Source organism: Gordionus sp. m RMFG-2023, chromosome 2 (genome assembly GCF_954871325.1).
Source record: "Gordionus sp. m RMFG-2023 chromosome 2, tfGorSpeb1-WG-v2, whole genome shotgun sequence".
NCBI classification, from domain to species: domain Eukaryota; kingdom Metazoa; phylum Nematomorpha; class Gordioida; order Chordodea; family Parachordodidae; genus Gordionus; species Gordionus sp. m RMFG-2023.
The window spans coordinates 60,099,466-60,119,886 of NC_088776.1; the positions used below are offsets into that span (position 1 = coordinate 60,099,466).

At 23.3% G+C, this 20,421-nt stretch overlaps 1 protein-coding gene and 1 long non-coding RNA gene across 2 annotated transcripts; both read right to left on the reverse strand.

Moving 5' to 3' along the window:
* Positions 1–2,730: 2,730 nt before the first annotated feature.
* On the reverse strand, positions 2,731–3,971 carry LOC135924946 (uncharacterized). Its single transcript, XR_010571457.1, has 6 exons — positions 3,514–3,971; positions 3,402–3,467; positions 3,277–3,351; positions 3,175–3,221; positions 3,051–3,130; positions 2,731–2,825 (listed from the first exon to the last, which is right to left on the reverse strand). It is a non-coding gene; the product is annotated as an uncharacterized LOC135924946 (long non-coding RNA).
* A 3,493-nt stretch (positions 3,972–7,464) lies between these two features.
* Positions 7,465–18,349, reverse strand: LOC135924523 (uncharacterized). The gene is made up of 12 exons (XM_065459581.1): positions 18,282–18,349; positions 17,576–17,587; positions 14,443–14,571; positions 13,866–14,299; positions 12,930–13,019; positions 11,089–11,234; positions 9,893–10,085; positions 8,613–8,684; positions 7,814–7,858; positions 7,634–7,728; positions 7,556–7,590; positions 7,465–7,487 (listed from the first exon to the last, which is right to left on the reverse strand). The coding sequence occupies exons 1-12, from the start codon at positions 18,337–18,339 to the stop codon at positions 7,465–7,467; spliced, it is 1,332 nt and encodes a 443-aa protein (XP_065315653.1). The 5' UTR covers positions 18,340–18,349.
* Between the last annotated feature and the right edge of the window lie 2,072 nt (positions 18,350–20,421).

Sequence of the window (20,421 nt, forward strand, 5' to 3'; positions counted from 1 at the left end):
CAAACTCTCTGTGTCTTCTCCGATGAAATTATCAGAAGAGGGAGAATGTTGCGTTATTATAATTATATATTTTTGTAATCTAATTTTATTTTTATATTACATTTTATGAATTCAAATTTATCTTTTCAACTTAACTTTTTATTTTTGTAATTCAACTTATATTACTTATTATTTTGCGTAACCTTATTTATATAACTTTCGGTTTAACTTTACTTTTTTTATATTATTTTATTTTTTATATTTGTTTATATTCTAATTTATATTTTATAAAAACGTATAAATACTTTAAGAAAAGAAAAAGAAATTAGTCAATAAAGTTAATAAAATATATTTTTACTGACTCGAACCTCGCATCATATCGTCACCACCCATATTCTTTGCAAATTTCATGCCGATTAACACCTCAAATCCATGAATCATATTGACAATATCAAAGCAAAATTGGGTTTTGTGTCTTGTATGATATATAAATTAATGCATTTTTATAATAGTGCACTATATGCCTTATGATATATGGAAAAATAAACGGATGATTCAATGTAAGAACTAATTGTATAAAAAACTCTATAAATACTTTCTCTATAATTATTTACTATTAAAATTCATTTTCTATAATGGTTTCCATAGACATGAAACCATTTTTTTCACTTTTTAAATATATTAAATATATGTTGCTGATTATTTATTGCGTATGACAATCTTGGCACGTCTTTATAAATGGCTAAGTTTTATTTATTAGGCAATTCAATTTTAAGATACTCTTAGTGAATATGAGCTACATTGTTAGGTAAATTTTTAAAATTGCAAATGATTTAAAAATGTAAAATTAATCATTTTAATCATTTTAAACATGTAAGTATGTTGTGTTATTTTAAATTAAAAGTTCGAAATTTTTATAATTCTTATTTACTTTTTTAATATTGGTCTTTAAATCCTTTAGTGTTTTTATTATTATAATTAATCTATACCGTAACTAAACAACTATGGTGCACTTATTATCATATGGAACTTTGCAAAAAATAGATTTATGTTAATAATTAATGTTTAAAGGTAATAACAAAATTTTTTATTTATTTTTATTACAATTTATATTTTTTGTTTAAATCTTTTTTCTTGTTTCTTAACTTAAAAAATCAATTTATATTATAGTTATATTTTCATTAAAATTGTCAATTTATATTTTTTTGTTATTTTATAACTAAGCTTTTTTTTGTAAGGTATTACTTTATTTAAAAAACAAATTTTCATAAATTAATTATAATTAAAAATATATGTATTAAAAAACAAATAAGTATATATTAAAAATGAATTAAAAAATATATAGGAACTGAGGAAAATAAAAAATTTTAAAAAAGAGTACAAATCATCCTAGAGAAGAGTGAATGCTTAAAAAATCGGACCTGAGATCTGCCTCATTTTTTTTCCTATGGTTTTAATGACTTCCGAACATGCCTAGGGTTTTGGTAACGATTGAGATAAACACAGTGTTGGTGAGGCAAGCATATTTGTTTTTATTCGGATTTCGGCCTCGATGGCAGAAACGGAGAGGTTGGACTTGGCGATAAAATCAACACAGGTATAGACCCAAGCAAGTGGGAGACCCTTGGTCCAGGGAATGAGAGATATGCCATCTGGGCGTATGGCGTTTTTGTTTGAGATGACCACTGGTTCGAGGGTGGATGGATATTAACATTTTTAAGAGCAGTTAGGAGAATATTGTTAATAGATTTATGATGCGGTTGTCGTCCATGGGAGAACTTGCAGTGGTTAGATTCAATTTTAAACCAAGAACATTTTATTTTTTATTAAATGGTTGATTATTATTATTTATTTTTTTATGGATATATAAAAAACATTTTTTTGTTAAATAAAAAATAGACATGTTTATATTGTACAAATTTAGTGTGATTATGAATATTGATGATTGATGAAATAAAGAAAATATCTTAGATTTAAAATTTTATACAAAACCAACATGGATATTATTGACCTCAACAAAATAATAATATAATTTCAGCAATAATAATCTATAATTTTTTATATAAAAAAAATATATATCGAATTCATTTTTATTAATTTAATAATCGATATTAATGTGAAATAACATGTAAATGATGTAAATTATAACTTATTTAGAAAATACAATTTAAAATACATATAAAAATTATTTTAAAAAATAGGGTTTCTTTCCCAAATAAGCAGTTTGTCTTCACCACTATGGGTAAAAATCTGTTGTCGGTTGTAAATATTTTTGGGATTTCCTTTCTTCAGCTAAACCTAATGGATAGTAATTATAATTTGATGGGAAAAAATTTCTAAACATAAGGTCCTAATACATGAGTTTCCCTATATTCCTGAGGATTAACATATGCCCATCAGGCTGAAAATATTTATTAATTGATTTATCTCGTGGTTCAAGATGTGAAGGAACATCGGCTTTGAAAATGAATGTTGGAATATTTTATTATTTCATTTGCGCATTACATATTTGTTTCTGTACATGAATATATTGCAAAGTAATAACCATAACAAAATTTATAATATATAAATAATAAATTATCTTATATACATACACATATATTTTCATTATATTAATATTAAAATATTGTGTAAAATTCAGTTATAATCCAACTATAGAAATGATAAATTTTAAGTGTGAAATATTAGTATACTTATAAAATGTGTTTTCATTCACTAATTATATTATGAATCAATATTTATAAACTTATCATTCGCTAACTGAAGCGAGAGTTGTACGGCAATGAGACATTAATACAGTCTAGAGTTTAGGCATATGTCCCATCTACCCTATCCTTGGCCTCGTGCTGATGTGTTTATATGAGCAATAATTTCATTAAAATTTATTATAATGTTAAATAAACCCATGTCTAAAAATTATAATCAATAATTTTTTAAACATATTTATAATCAAATTTCTATGCGATTCCATGGTTGATAAAAAAAGATTTTTAAATTAATTAGCCAAATGTAAAAAATTAAAATACCCTTTCCCTTTAAGATTAGTAATTTTGTTTAATTCGGTGTTTTACATTTTTCTAAATTCGTAGAATTTCGTTTGCATTTATTTTTCTTAGCAACAGCTATATTTGTAGATAATACTTCAACTAATCTATAAAATCATAAAAAAGTTATTATAAAAATATTTTTTATTACCTTTTCGCCTCAATTCCATTGAAAATAGTATCATTCTTGCATGAAAGCTTTAAAGGATGCATATATTTATTTAGAAGATTTTTTTATATAAGTATATTTTACTTCAATTATAGATTTGGCATAAGAAAGTTTAATCCAAACTTTACTAACATCGATATTTTGGGATTTACTTGAACTCTTAAAATTTAAAAATTAATAGATTTCGATTATTTCAATATCAATTTTACTAAATAGATTGAGTTAAGAGCGTTTTTAATGAGAATATATTCTCGAATATCGTCAGTTTCAATTTCCTAAATAAATTAATAAATTTTTTTTTATTCAAACATTTTTTTTAACCTTCTCACAATCCGGAAGATCAACTAAATAATGAATTTAAAAATGAAAATATATTAAACATAAATAAGGCAAATTTTTAAAATAAAATAAATTTAAAAAATTATAAAAATTAGGATAAAAGATTTTATAATTAAAAAATAAAAGGCATGCATCAAGTAGGATCTGGGTTAAATTTGAAATAAAAAGTCATAAATTAGGATAAGATGGTAAAAAAATTATTTAAAAAAAATCTCCCTATATAACACAAATATAAATATAGGCCATAATCGACAACACTTCTAACACATATTTTATTGGGGCACCTAGATTAGGGAGGAGCATGCTGTTACACACAAAAAAATATAACTTCGAAACCATTTTAACTTTAAATTTGGTAATTTTACTATGATATGTATGTTTAAGAAGAATTGTGAGCTCTACACTGGCATCAGTGTAATTACGGGGAGTAATCTGATAAATATACCCCCATAACCCAAAATTTTCTTAATGATTAATTAAACATATTAAAAATATTGCCTAAATTGGTCAAACACAAATATTCCGACAAGCTGGCTATTAAATTCAAAATTTTACTATTCAAAAACCAAAGGCTATTTTAAATTTCTTAACTTGTTTTTCAAGATTTGATTAATTAAATTAAAATAATCACAAAATTTGCTGGCCCCTTTAAATATCTAAATATATTTATTTATGATCCCGAAGGTCTAAAAGAGCAAAAATTAGACATAACCCTTTATAATATAATAATTAATATAAAGAATTATCTTCATTTTATTATAAAGTGGTATAAATATCCACATTTTAGTAAAATGCTCACTTATATATTCAAATCATATTTAAAATATTCATTGGGTGCTTAACAATTTTGAAGAGCTTTTTATTAAGGAGGACAAATGCTAAAAAAAATGTTAATAATATTAGCGAGTTATTTTCCGCATTGAAAAAATTGAAGAGTTAAAGGTAATTCTTATGAAATGAATAATTCATTGACTAGAAATATTAAAATTTAATCGCACTCCTTCCAAATGTATTAGAAGAAATGGCTACAAACTAAGTCTATGAGAAATTATATAAAATTTAAATTAATATTTCTAATCATATTTTTCATTTAATATATTTTTGAATTCTTTTTATGATTTTTATATGCAATACTTTATTTTGGATACAATTCTAATCTTTATATCCAATGAATTTTGTTTGAATCTTTTTAAAAAAAAACACTTGAGCAAATTAATTTGATAAAAATTTAGCCAAGGCGAACCGGTTAAAAATTTTATAATAGTATTTTGCCACGACCTGTATATCCCTGTCAGCAGGCCTGTGAGGTGATAACTTATCATGAAAGGAAAATCATAAATTTGCATTAAATAAGATTACATATAATTGCATAACTGCACAAATAATCTGGCTATATACAAGTAGCCCTACTAGTGTTTTAGCCCTACCAGCTAATTGTGTTTTCGACCGGGCCATATAAATATTATTATATTTTTTTTTACCAAAATGACATTTGTCGAATTATTTAAAAGAGTCTGGATTATTCATTATAGAAAATGGATATATTCACGAATTTTTTGATTAGATGAAATTTAGGTGCTATGGAAAGGATTTTTCCTTTTCGGCAGTTATGAATCAGGTAAAATAATAATATTAAAAATCGCTGATTGCTATTCTAATCATAAATGAATTTTAATTATTATTTTATCTAAAAAACCCGAAAACATCATTTTTTTTTATATTAGTTCATTGATTTTTTTTAAAAATATATTTTGTAATTCCATTCAATAAATAGAATTTTAAAACCCCATTCCTGAAGGTTGGTCATTTATACCCGACCCAACTATGGCTGGAATTCAGGTTGACTCCTACTCTCTGTTGAGCTGACAAGTTACCCCTCCCCCCCCCAAATCTTACTGAGTACACATGCGAAATTAAAAAGATGAGAATAAATTTTGACCTAAAACATTATACCCTTAGTTTATTTTTTAAATAATAATATTTATTTTTTATAGGGTTTTATTTCTAAAAAAAAATTTTTTTAATTTTATTCAAGTATTTTTTTATTGAGAATTTTTTCGCTTTGGTAATACTTTTTTTTCCCTATACCATTTTTTTATAGATATCTCTAGCTTAATTTGGGATATTCCAATATTCGAAATCCCATATACTAATCTCGAATTAATTTGTTTTTTTTTTGAAATCTTTTAAAAACCACGAAATTTGGGATTATTGTTTAAAAAAAGTTTCAAACACCTTAGACTCTTTGTTAGTTAGTTGTTTATGATTCAGTGAAAATATTAAAGAATGAAGAAATGGATAATTATTATAGCAATATAGAACAAAATGCCAATATCTTTTTCCAACTTTTATTTTACATTTTATTAATATATTTTTATAAAGTTAAAACAAGTAAATTTTCGATTGAATATAGATATTTTACATTAATAGATTAATGTTTCAACACTTTCTGAATATTTTGAAAATGATACTGCTAATTTTCATCTAATGAAACTCAGAGTATATTGAAGAATAAACACTACAAACTACTCTCATATGTGTTGTTAAACTGATTAAACACCAAAATTAGTCAAATATTAAGTTGTTTAATTTTTTTAAAACTCTTTTCACGTGGAGTAAAAAGCACAATTAGGTTATTTAACACAGGTCCACTAAATTTGTATTCGGTTCCAAATTTATAAAAACATTTAAAATTTTAAAAGCGCTATAGTGGTAGATTGCTTTGTGGTTAAACTACATTAGTTGACATTTAAATTTGTAAATTATGATATTTAGTCTCTTTTGTAAACTATTTGGTAATTTTAATAGATTTCTGACACTTTAAATAAATATTTTATATAAATTAAGGGTTACCGAGATAATTTGAGATTGCAGCAAGTGCGAATCCAAATTTCAATCCGACATTGCTAAATAAGATATGATAATAAATTTACCTAAATATTATGATATCGATAATATGTGTAATTAAGCTCTATCAATCAAGGAAGTAAAGTTTCTATGATTTTGAGTTTTATAGAATGATAAAAATAGATTGAAATTAGTAATTCCTGATCAAAATTTGCAATTGCCATATTCCGAAACAAAATATTTTTATTAACCTATAATGCACATTGAGCAAATACCTACATTTTATAGCAAAATAAGTATTCAAATTTAAAAATGTTTACAATTTAATTTTTGGAATTCAGATATATTATACACATTGTCGAATCTCTTAAAAACATACTCTATGATATTTATTATAAGGTATATATTATGATGTAGCGTAATCTGGTATTGCATTAAGATACATAACAAAGCGGAGTATCATTTTATATTTAATTATTATCCTTTTTTTAATGGAATACAAACTATGAAATATTAGAATGTCAACTTAAATATAATTAAAAAAATATATTTCTTTATATAATTTCCTAAATATACACCCCATTTTAAAAAATTTTTATTTTAAACTTGTTCCATTAGAGTTTTCCATTTCAGATAATGCTTAACCACTAATGTATAAATTAAAAATTCCCAAGCGTTATATTATTTTTAAAAAAAAAATTCGTTATGAAGAGCTAATCATCCGATAGAAAAATAATTAATTTGATTAAATTTAGTTAAATAATTCCAAAAAATTTTTTTAATAAAAACTCTCAGATTTCTTCCGATCTCCCATTGTAAAATATTCATTGCCTATCAAATAAATCATAGTTTTTACTCTTTGATTCCAGTTTTATAAATAATCAAAATTTGTTAAATTTATATACATACATATATATATAATATAATATAACAATTTATAAAAATAATTTAAAAGGAGGTATTTTTTGTTTATATTTTTATAAATGCGATTTCACTATAATACCCTTGTAAAAGTAAATTTTTTAATATCCTATCGCAATACGGGATTAAACTAAATTATAATATGAAAATTACATTATTATTTTTTTACTTTTTCTCATTGGTATCAACTAATTTTGATTAAGCAAATAAAAATGAATAATAATAATTTCAATATATTATGAAAACTAGAATTAACCTGAATCGATATGATTCAAAAGAAAATCAATCTTCCTAAAAACAATATACAGATTATAGCTTATATTCTAGATTATACATGTTAGGCATGGCATCCGATTTTTCTTCATATTTATTCCATTTAGATAATGTAACAATATTCTTATTATGATTTGGTTCTAGTTTATAGATTACCTTTATTTTAGGTATAGTGTTAATGAAATAAATAATATAAAATATAATTAACTTAAAGAAAACAAGCAAATAAAAAATATTTAACTTCTGAAAATTGTCGTAAGGAATCAAAATAATGCACCAACTCAGCCTAAAAATGATTATTAAAATGTATAGATATATTTAGGATTTGTTGACATATTATTATACATTATATTATATATAACGCTAAACATTCTAAATGAAATCTTAAAAAGCAAATTTATTTATTAACATTTTTTTTTAAATATTTTATAAATAATAATTAATTTTTTTATTATAATCTTATTACTAGATTTATGAAGTAAGGAAAAGCTTATAAAAATTTATAACATTAATTATAAGAAAATAAATTATTTAATAAAATTTAATCGCGTTATAGTATTGGGATAAAATCTTTATTAGAATAATGTAGTCATTTAATAAAAATTATATTATAATTTTAAAAATAATTATTTACGAATAAAAACTTGTAAAAATATTAATCAAGTAGTTTCAGTTTAAATTCGACATGTTTAGTGTTCATTTTTAAACAGATACCTATTTAAAAATAAAATAAAATTCTCTATTGCCATGATTAATTACCCAAAATATCTATGAAAAATGGGTAAATATTGCATGCTGTTATTATGGTATATTTAATTATCAACTAAAAATGACAATCATAAACTAATTAAAATGATATGCCATATATAATGATCATTTGCTCAGTTATAAGTATTTAGTCCCTATAACTTGATCATTATAACGAGGAATTAGCACTAGAAAAAAGTGTAATCATTATTGGAAGTCTCATTTACCAAAGAATAATACACTTTTCTTTATATAAGAAAATATTAAATGTAATAAATATTATTGTTATATACTGAGGTAAAAATAAAAGGCACATTTTTTAACAATTGATTTGAATTTGTCATATCTTTAGCAAATGTGTAGATCTAAAATATAAAGATATTTATATAAATTAAATATATATTGCTTAGACATATTACATAAATCTTTTGTGAATATAAAATTAGAAAAAATTGAAGAAGATTGATGAAGTATATTTTATTAGGACATATTTTTGATATATGGACTTAATGGTTTATGATTATTTTCTATTATGGAAAACCCACTATTAAATAAATAAAACTACAATCATCTATTAGTAAATATCTTTTGAAGTCACTTTACTCATTGAATGCAAACATTTATTTTTCATTATTAGTTAAATATCATTAAACTTAAACTGATCCGAATTTTTTTTAAAATTTACATTATTTAGTCGCATTTATTTTAAAAAAATATTTATTGTTCTATACTAATATTTTTGATTCATAATCATATAATCTTATTATATCATTTTATGACCGGGTTCATTATTTTTGAATATAGCTTTGACAATAATAATTATCTTTCAATGGGAAATTAAATATATGAGCAGTAATTTCTTTCTTATTCATACTCATCGCCTGATCTATTCTCGTCATTTTCGGTAGCAAAGCTCATGATTTTTAAAGAATAAGGTAATAAGCCCGATCAGCTTAAGGAATTCCTTTTTTTACGACAAAGACTTGCTATTTCCATTACGCTCTAACTAACTACGTTTTATCTTTTCCATCGATTAATCTTCCATGTTTTTGTTTTCCATCTTCCCTTCTCTTTCCTAGATTTTAATTCTTTTATCCCCTTACCCTTTTAGCAAATTCATAAATTCTAATTTTATATTTGTCCACTTTAATAATTTATTTATATATTTTTAAATAAAATTTTATTTTGCATGTCAGGCCTCTGGATTTATAAATGTATGGATATTTTTAAATATCTCAAATTTGTTCAAAAAAGGAGTTATGTATTACACATTTTCTTTTAATTTATTTAAACAATAGTTTAAACCTAACAAAATTTTATTGCAATAATAGTATAAAGAATTCTTAAAAAATTTTAGGATCTTAATGAGACTTAAAAATGGATACATATTTTAATAATTTTATTAAAATCTCTAAGGAATAGAATTACACAACCCCCCCCCTCCTGCTCCCAAGAAGGTTAAAAATGGTTAATCATAATAGGAACATTTATATCAATACATTAGGAGTAAAAACATAAAATTAAATTTTGGCGATAGCTAAATAACAAATGAATAAACATGAATCATGGTTACCTCATTTATCGTTCTATTGTTTATCCTTAAAAGGATTAAAGGATACAAGATTCTATCATTGAATGATATTAAATATTCTAGACATTTCTTTTGAATATCATTAGAATTTGGTTGAGAATCTCCTTTGAATAATTTTATTGGTAGCAAATTCAATTCTTTGACAATCATTAGAAGAAAAAAATCATGAAGGTCTCTAAAAATAGATTTAAATGTGAATTTAAAAGAGAAAACTATTAAAATTTGTTTACAAATATTAAGAAATTATTTTATATTATATATCCTCTAATTATTATAATAATTAAGCATGAGCTGGAATAAAAAAATTATATTTACAAAAAGTGAAAGTAATACTAGAATTATAATTATAACCACTAAATAATATTTGACCATATAATATTGAAAAAAATTTTTTTTTTTAGATATTATATTGTAAAAGAATTTTTAATTACATTCATAGATGCTTTTATTTATGCCACAGTTTCATAGATGCCTAAAATATTTAATTAATAATAATAAATATCTAGGAACTAGAGAAGTCAAAATTTTAAGGTTTGGCCCGTATTTGGGTTGATTACTAATCAACTCCCTAACCAACAAGATTTTCAAGAATATTTTTATTTACCAGGCTAAGATTTGTTATTTTCTTAAGAATAATTATCTCCCCTGAAATTTTAAAAAAAAAATCGTGTTATTTTATATAATAATTAGATGTAATTATTAACCTTTTTAACCGAAAATTGACAGCATGACAAGTAAATCAACTTATTAATTATTTTCCAACCTATTCATAAAGGTAAATTTAAATTCGTTTATTTGAAAGTGGTCCCCTAAAGGAATTATTAAAATTATTATTAAAATTTTTAGTAGCCTAAATAGGAAACGAATTTTTCTGAATATTGTCAAGATTTTTAACCAAACATTCTGGGAGGGTGACAGGTTTCTGATAGAACTACCGTAAATTTTTTTGTTTCCTATGAATAATAATTACCAGTGCACTATATTATTTATTTTGGGGGGATAAAGACTCTACTCTGTATTTTATCGTAAATAATTAAGAGGATGGAGCGAAATTAATTTTAGCAATTTTTGCTGCTTTTTTTTAGAAAAGTATTTTTTTTCAGAAGCCTGGGGATAATAGGAGTCACTGTATTTGATTTGAATAACTATATTATGAAAATTTATATGAAATAACTTACATAAGATCTTCAATGGAATTAGAGTATATCTCAGTGAATTCGTTGAATTGTTCAATAAATAACTTTTCGATCATTATGTCCGTGTTTTTGGGCATTATTATATCAGCGTCTTTGGCAAGATTTTTAATGAGTAGTTTAAGATTAGTCTGTTCCATTAAATATAAAATTTATTTCAATTTAAAAAAATGATTAGTAGTCAATTAATAAATTATCCTCGCATATATATTATAATTATATTCTAAACTCCTAGCAAATTTAATATGATTTAAATATCATAAATAATTTATGAGGTCATCTTTAAAATTGTATGAGCAATTATCGTCTAGGTATAGTAACATTTAGGAAGAGTAGTCTTTCAAAAATGATCGAGAAGAAAGGATCAAACTTCTTTTTTTTTAAATTTAAATTTATTAGCAACTTTATAAGGGGAGCCCTGGTATATGTAATTTCGGGACAGGTAATTTATTTTTAGATAATTTTAAAACTTGTAAAAATTTAAAGAGTCAATTTATTATTCGATGCTTCAAAAGTTTTTAAAATATTTCGCATAAAATATTGCCCATGAAAAATTGTTAAATGCAACTATAAAATTTACTATCTCGACTTTAGATTGGAAATTTGTCCAATTGCCTGGAAAATTAAGAGGCATCATTTAAAATGGCTCCATCCCCTGTTTCCTATATCTTTCCTGTTTTCTTCTTTAACAAATAACTCACTAATATCTTTGGTGTGTTGCTATTGTTATTTATGGGTAAAGTGCTAACACAGGTGTAATCCGAGATGAGAGATTTACCCATAGTACATAGGATAATTGTGAGGCCACCATGAAAGGTCACTTTCCAAAATATTGGAAATTTTTATAATAAATGATCTAAAAATGAAAAACGCCTACAACGCCAACTACGAAGTGTTAAGGCACATCAGGTGTAAAAAGAGATTTCTTCCTTAAATAATAATTCCTACCATAGATAATATTTTGAAAACATCTATTTATTTGTAAATAGAACTTCAATTTCTAATAGACAATATAATCTCGGTCTTCATTATATCAAGTAGAATAAATTAAATATCTAATATTGCGTTTAACGTTAACGCGTCATTTTCTAAAATTGATTCCTTATTAAAATTTTCTTATCCAATTGATTCCCCAAAACACTAAGAGGGATAAAAATAAAAGAATTTAAGAAGGACTTATATTTATTTCATATTATATATCTTTGAGTTCCAAGAGGTCAGCGATTCTATTGGAGGGAAATGAGGTAACACATGAGAGGCCCAAATCAAGTATTTGCCGCCCGAGCCAAGATGTTAAAGGCATGCCATCAGGAGAGTTACTATCCTCATTTATAGTGCCTAACGGCTCTAAAATATTGAAACCGGCGGAAATCATAAATTTGACGATCAACCAATTTAGATTTGTAATGTTGCAAAAGACGACCGCTGGAGATAAACGGTACTTATAAGACAAATCAACTTGCTTATTGCAGGCAGCAGAAAAAAATACAGATAGGAAACCTAACCTAAGGCTAATGGCAATTTGAAACTCATCGTTTGAGTAATATTTCCTTTTTCCTACTCGAGATCGCGTCTAGCCATTCATGGTCATTAAAAAAAAATTTTGCGTTTCTGAGTAGTTGAAGGTTAGTTGGATCGGGATAAAAATAAAAGTTTGCCAAATGCACATTAAAATACGAGATTTAGGAAGCTATTTTAATGGATGGAAAAGGGGTGATCCCACCCTTGGAGAACTAGAGCAAGCCAAGATTGTAATTCCATTTTAATATTGAATTTGTAAAAGAAAATTTTAATTAACAATAAAATGCAATTAATATTTAATATACTATTTTAAGTGTTCCAGAAGCATTCACATAGGGTATCTTCTCGTATGAGCTATTCTCGTATTTGGGACTGTTTACCATATTAATAATTATCTTTTTAAAAAATATTAATATAAGTATAAGTATTTTTATGTCAATATTTTTCTTTATTATTCTAGATAGATAGTCAGTAAATTAATATTTTCGTAACTCGAGCCTTACCCGAAATTTTTAGATCCAAACTCCACTCGAGGTCCGAACCAAAAAAAAAATTTTATAATTTGAGTTTTTAATTTTAATAATTATTTTTTATCTTTTTAAAAAAATATATATAATAAAAATTTGCATATAAATCATTTATTAAAATAGAATATGAAAAATATTTTTTATAGATAAAGGAAACAAAATATTAAATTTTTTTTAAAAAAAGCCTTATAAAAATAAATTAAAAAGAAGAATAGTAAGTGAATGATTTAGGCCAAGAATTTTTAGGCATTTAATAATTGTAGTTGAAATTATTGTGAAAGTAATAAAGTAATGGTTTTTAATTTATGAAAAAGAGAGATTATATTTTTATTTTTCCTTATGGATCTCGAAAACGCTCTGAAATTTTTTTTAAATTATAATAATTAATTTTTTTTTTAAAAGGCATATCAATATTAATTATAATTAACATTTTTTTAGGATATTCGTATTTTTTATATTTATTTATCGGGCCGAATCTCGTTCGGGCCGGGTAAGGTCCGGGCTTACTTGATCTCTAGTTCAAACCTTCCATCCAAGAGAAAAACTCGCTTGAAATATTTATGGTTAAGATATTGGATTAGCTGTTTTTAAAAAATGGAGCTGTTTAACAATAACTAATTAGTAGCTACTTGAATATTAAGAAAAGTCCTGTCTATCTTAAATAATAGGATATATGTAAATCACATTCATTTTATTAAAATATAATAACAATACTTGACCATAATCTTCTGCAATCCTTTTTATATTTTCGCTTCGAGTTTCATTTCCGCCCAGTTTAAAATACATATCAATTCCAGACAATTGGTGGCTAATTTGAGATGCATAATATACGCTGGTGACGATCTTCTTTCCCATTTCATTTTTTTTGTAATAGATAGTAATTGGTAAAAAACCAGTAAGTCTAAATAAATTTGCTATTCGCATTTTTATTTCCATTTTTTTAAATTTAGAAGAGGTCGCCAACGCTAATAATGTAAGCCTATTTTTTTTCATATATTTTTTCAAATCTTCTTTTTGTTTCTTCTCAGTTTTTTCCCCATTATCCTTGCAGGAGCGGAAATAATTTGTGAGTCCTTCTAGAGCAATTTTAGCGTCATTTTCAAAAAGTTTATTTGGTTTATTATTATTTTCCCCTACATTATTTATATCTTTGAGAAAAAGAAGAAAAAAATTATATATATATATTTTATTAATACAAAATAAAACAATTTTTATTTTTATAGGAATTAAGTTTAATCTAACTTTAAAAAGATATAAAAAAAAAGAATAATCGTTATAGAGTATTGCATACCTAGAGTTTCGATTAATTTTCCATATTTCTGAATTTTTGTTAATTCAGGGCTTGTATTGAAATTGCAACCTTTCGATAATACGTCTATGCAATTTATCTTGTTTTTTTTGTTTGTCGAATTGATGCTCCCTTGAATATATATTTTAATTAGTTAATTACATTTACAAAAAATATCCAAAATGTTTAAATCACCCACTTTAAACTGGCCAAGCCAACTCTTAGCCCTAAAATTTTTGAAATGTAGCTTTAATTTTAACCTCAAGTGCAAAAAGAGATACTATTTTCTAATATGAAAAATTTAATAAAGCCGATTTAATTGGAATTGATTAAAGTTACGAATCAAATTACTCTGCGTCTAAATAGACATTAGTTTAATTTTGAAAGTTATTTTAATTTTTATTTATTTTAGAGAATTTACAAATTTTACCAACACAGAAGAAAAATGACCTTGGAAGTAGGAAAAACAGTACGGAAACATTTTGGAGTATTTTTGTTTTGAATTGAAAATAAAACTTAAATTTTTATTTTAGAAATAATTCAAATCTCTTTGGATATGGGGATTCGTTATATATTTTTAAAAAAATAACAAAATATTTAATATCTATTATGCTTTTAATTAAAAATCAAATTAATTATTGATTTAATTTTTGTAAAAAATTATCAAATTTCGAATTCATATTTCCATCCCCCTTTTTTTAAAACAATTATATATTCTGAATTATTATGCTAACTGTTAGCATCGATATATAATGAAAAGTAAAATTACAACAAAACAAAGTAATTCAATTATAAATTAGAAGAAGGGATAAAAAATAATCTACACTCATTTTAACCAAGTATTTTAATGCATATTGAATAATTTAATACCCTATAGATATAGTTTATCTTAGCACACGATTATTTGCGCGTATTTCATTTATCTTCAAGTGATATCCATTACAATAATCAAATGGAAATTTTAAGAAAAATAATTATAAAAGCTAGAAAAAAAATATAGAAGAGATATAAGATTTTTAATCATGGTGAATGATATTCAAATCCTCATTTTTAGCAACTTTTACTCAATATTATAATTTATAAATTAAACCTGATATATTTTTCTTTATGTATTTAATCATGCATCATCATCGTTATTAGAATTATTAGAATTTTTCTATTTATCTTATTTTCATTTGCCAAAGATGATATATACAACTAATTATATAGAAAATTTTGTTTTACTAAAAAAAAATTTATCAATTAAGAATGATGGATCTTCCTTTTTTACTTTTAGATAATTTTAATAAAATAAAGCAGGTTTGAATTTTTAATGAATTTAGTTATTTCTCCTTTTTACAAAAAAATAATAATATTTTCGATAAAAAAAAGTAATTAATATTAATTATATATTTATGAATTGACTCTAATTCTGAACCAGATACCTTTAAGGCCCTTGATTATTTGAATATCCCGGCCCAGGACCCGCTGTTTCTATATTACCAGGTCTGGTCCGGCACACATTTAATTTAATTCCCAAGCCCTCAATTAGTCGAATATTTTCCCCAAGCCCGACAAATCCTTTTATTTATAATATAATTATATTGTAATAATACAAATACAAATGTAATATATTATTGACAAACTAATATTAATAAGAAATAAAATTTAAGTTATTTTTATGAAAATAAAAAAAATATTTCAGTGTAATTAAACAATTATTTTGTTTGCAATATTGATATTTATAATTATTAGAATAAAATTGAAAAATTCGACTAATTTGAAAAAAAAATGTGTTAACATGCAGCAAGTAGAATTTAATGAAATTATGATTTGTTATAATTTTCTTAATAAATATCCTTCAAAATAAGTGATGCAATTTAAATTAAAAAAAAAAATTAAGCTCAACCAATTAAATATTTTTCTTTAAAAATTGGCCCCTCCCAGGCCCGCTAGTAAATTTAATGTTTTAAAAATATTTTTGTAATAAAATAGAAAGATTGAAAACATCTTAATTAAAAAATTTATTTGAATTAAATATAATAATAACTATGGAAATAATAAGTAATTTAAAAATTTCCAGGAGAGGGGAATTATCCTTCTCCTCATATCTAATATTTTGTGTACATTGATTTTTTTTTATTTCTCTAATAATAATAAATATTCAAAATTTTTATCAAGTTTTTAAATTCTTGTTATTCTTATATCACATTTTACTTAGACATTTAATATGATCGAGTTCTAAGCATTTTTTCTTCTTTTATTTGCAAAATTTTAATAAGAGGAAAATCATTTTTACTTAATATCCAAAAATTATTTAATAGTTAAAATATTCCTTTTGTCCATTATATTATTTCCTAAAATTGGTTTTGAAAAAGGAAATGGTTTTTATATGTCACTATTTTTAGTAAAGACGAGAATGTATTCTAAGCAAATTAAAGAAATTTTTATCGTGACTTAATTAAAATATTTTTTTGATACAATCAAGAATTTTGTGAGGATTTGTTTATTGAGGCCGTTTCCAATCAGTCAAATAGGCAAGTATATCTTTCTCTCAAATTTTTTATTCAAAGTTACTAAAATAATTTTTTAATATAAAATCCTTGCCAATTTTGAAAAATAATTTTCTATTTAACGGTTTTTAAATTATTTACCCAACAAATTTTGTAATATTATTTAATTATTTTTAAAAAAGATAATTTTATATATTTATTTATTCTGTCGTATTGTCAATTTTTGGGAAAAAATTTTCTATTTATTTAGCGTTTATTGAACTGTCTATCCAATAAATTTAAATTAAAATTAATTTTATATGAACTCTATATTATAAAATTGATAATAATCTTAAAAAGTTTGTAAATAAACATTAAAAATATATTCTGATTACAAATTTTAATCATTGCATAAAATATATTATAATTATGACAAGAAATAGAAATTATATTAAAAAAATATTTAAGCTTTGGGGAAACTTTATTATATATTAATATTTTTCAAAGCATATATAAAAAGGGGAAAGGAACAATGCTAACATTGGAAGGTTAAAACTAAATCAATTTTTTTGTCTTCCAATGTTTCACACGATTTTCTAGGATTAAAATGGAATTCGTTAACTTTTACAAGTTTATTTTTATAACATATAATTTATATTAGTTACCTATTCCAGTAGCTAAAATAAATATAAAAAGTTTATAATATTCAATATTCATGTCATATATTTAAAATAATATTGGTCTATGTGTTGTTATTTTCCGCCATTGTGTTATTTTTTCAAATTTTAATCATTATTTTTTTTTGAAAGCGTTTTATAAATTTAAATATCTGATTTTACGGAGAAATGTATTCCAGCATGTGCAAAAATATTTATTACATGATTTTTTAAAAAAATTCTAATTAATTTTTTTAACTAATAATAATTTACACTCATGATTCTATAGTTATTTTATATTAAACGACTTTAATTTTGACCCTGAAAATACCTGTAATCTATAAATTTACATTGAAGGAAAAAACATGGACCATACAGTATTATATTTAGTCCATACATTTAAGAAACCACAAAAATTGGAATCATTTTTATATAAATTTTCTTTTATCCTGTGTTTTGACTCAATGATGTGAATACTATCATTTATTTTATAAATTAACCATTCAATCTTTTAATAAATTTTAAGGAATTTATTTTTACTTTGAAACCCCCCCCCCCTTAAAAAGCGCACAATTGAAATTTATCTTCTCCTTATATTTTATCATGTAAAGTTTAAAATATTTAAGCTTATAAATAAACAAACAATAAAATTAAAACATAAATTTATAATATAATGTATTATAAATATTTAAATTGATAAGATTATTTTATTTACCATGGGATTCCCAGAAAATTAGAACAAGTGAGAATAAAATTGGTAAAAATTTATTCATTTAAAAAATTGATTTTAAGTAAAGAATTATTTTATAATTTTTTAATAATAATAAATCAAAAGAATTTTTAGGAAGTTTAAATAAAAATTATTTTAGATTTTGAATAAAAAGAGCCAATTTATAATATCTTTCAACTGAATTATTATTTATTTATTTATTATTCTTATTTTATCTAATAATCTTTATTAACGTAATAAAATATTTTGTTTTTAGTGAATATCTATTTTCCGAGAATAATTTGTTAACTAAGAGATAGAAATAATATAAAAATTCTACGAATTAATAAGATAGAAAACAATTTTGTTAATAAAATCAAAATTATTTTCCACGAATTGAGAAGAAAAAAAAACAATTAATTTACGTTTATTACTATGTTATTGTAAATAAAAAGATTTTTTTTTTAAAAAAAAAAAAAGATGGATGAGATTTTTTTAATATTTCATTTTTTTTGTAATAACATTTGTAAAGTGGCCATATGAGATCACCTGGTATTTAAAATTGGGAAAACAAAACTGAAAGGCTTTAATCCCAAAAAGGTACTTTTATTTTAATAAAATGTTAGCTTAAAAATATCTTTATACGATATCTACTATATTTATTTTTTTTTTTTCAATATAAAGTTTATCTGCCGATTAGAGGAATGTTTCCCTTTTCTATATGATGCTTCCAAATTATATATTATATTATAGTAGTATAATATGCCAAAATAAATGAAACACTTTGCATTGGATTAAGAGAAGGGGGGGGGGTAAAAAATAGGCCAGTTTTGGTTTTTTGGACTTGACTCGAATTTTAAAACTTTACGATCCGGAGATGTGTAGGTTGATTTTCAAAAATTTACGAAATCTTGACCCGAGTTGCAACGAAAAAAATGAGTTCGGAGATTTAAATTTATTTAGATTCCAAATTTTTTAATGAATTCGGAAGAATAATCTAAAAACCCATGTTCGATCGTAAACTAAGGAAGCTTTAAAATAAATAAATAAAAATTATTAATGTTTATGCCACCTGGTAAAGAACATAAAAACTTTCAGGTTTATCTTCGATCTGATGTGTAAAGACGTATGGCAAGATGAATTTCGGAGCTTAGAGATGACACCCCGGTCACCGACGACTTGGACAGCCGTGTGCTAAGGATACTTGTCCAATAAACATAATGAATGAAACAAATTTTTAAAGGAAAATTTTTATATAAATATATAATTAGTAAAATGGAAAAATAGCTCCATTTGAAACCTATTTTTAAAAAGGGCTAACTCAATATTATCACCAAATAAAATATTGCCTTAGCTGGGACATTTCGTTGATAGATGTCCAAATCCTTTTTTTCATTTTCTGAAAAAAACATTGAGTTAGCCCATTTTTTAAAAATCGGCTCAAATAGAGCCATTTTGCATCACTATATATAATAAATAAAAAAAGTTATTAAAAAATATTTTTTATTTGTCCGACTTAAAAATTTTAAAACATTTACCTTATTTAAAGACATAACAAATAATATGGATCTTATCAACAAATAAGTCATCTTATAAATATAATCTCCACTTTATTGACTATATTTTCTTTATATCATTTATTTTCGTCATTTTTTAATAAGATTTTTATTTATACATTATTATCTCTTCAATAAAAAAACAGAGATTTACGAGATCTGGTTCTGATAATTTTTGCACAATTTATCTTCGCAAAGATCTAATTAGTATAACTATATTTTCTTCTTTTATTTTCTTTCTTTTATTTTCTTTCTTTTATCATTTCCAACGAAACGATAAATTTCTCCTTTAAAATATATGTAAAATTTTGTTAAAAAAAGATATGATAATTTATTATGCTTGTATTAGCGTAAATTTATATGAATAAGATTTTTAAAAAAAAAGATATTTTAACTATAATATTATGTATTGTAATTTTGTTATATTAAATATTTTTACTTAAAAAAAAATTTTCTTATTAATTCCATAATAAAAACAGGAGATAAATATTTACTTTTATTTTATTATTTCAATATATCTACGCAATAAACAAATTTAAAATATAAACGTGATTTTTACAAATTTAAAATAAATATAAAATCATTAATAT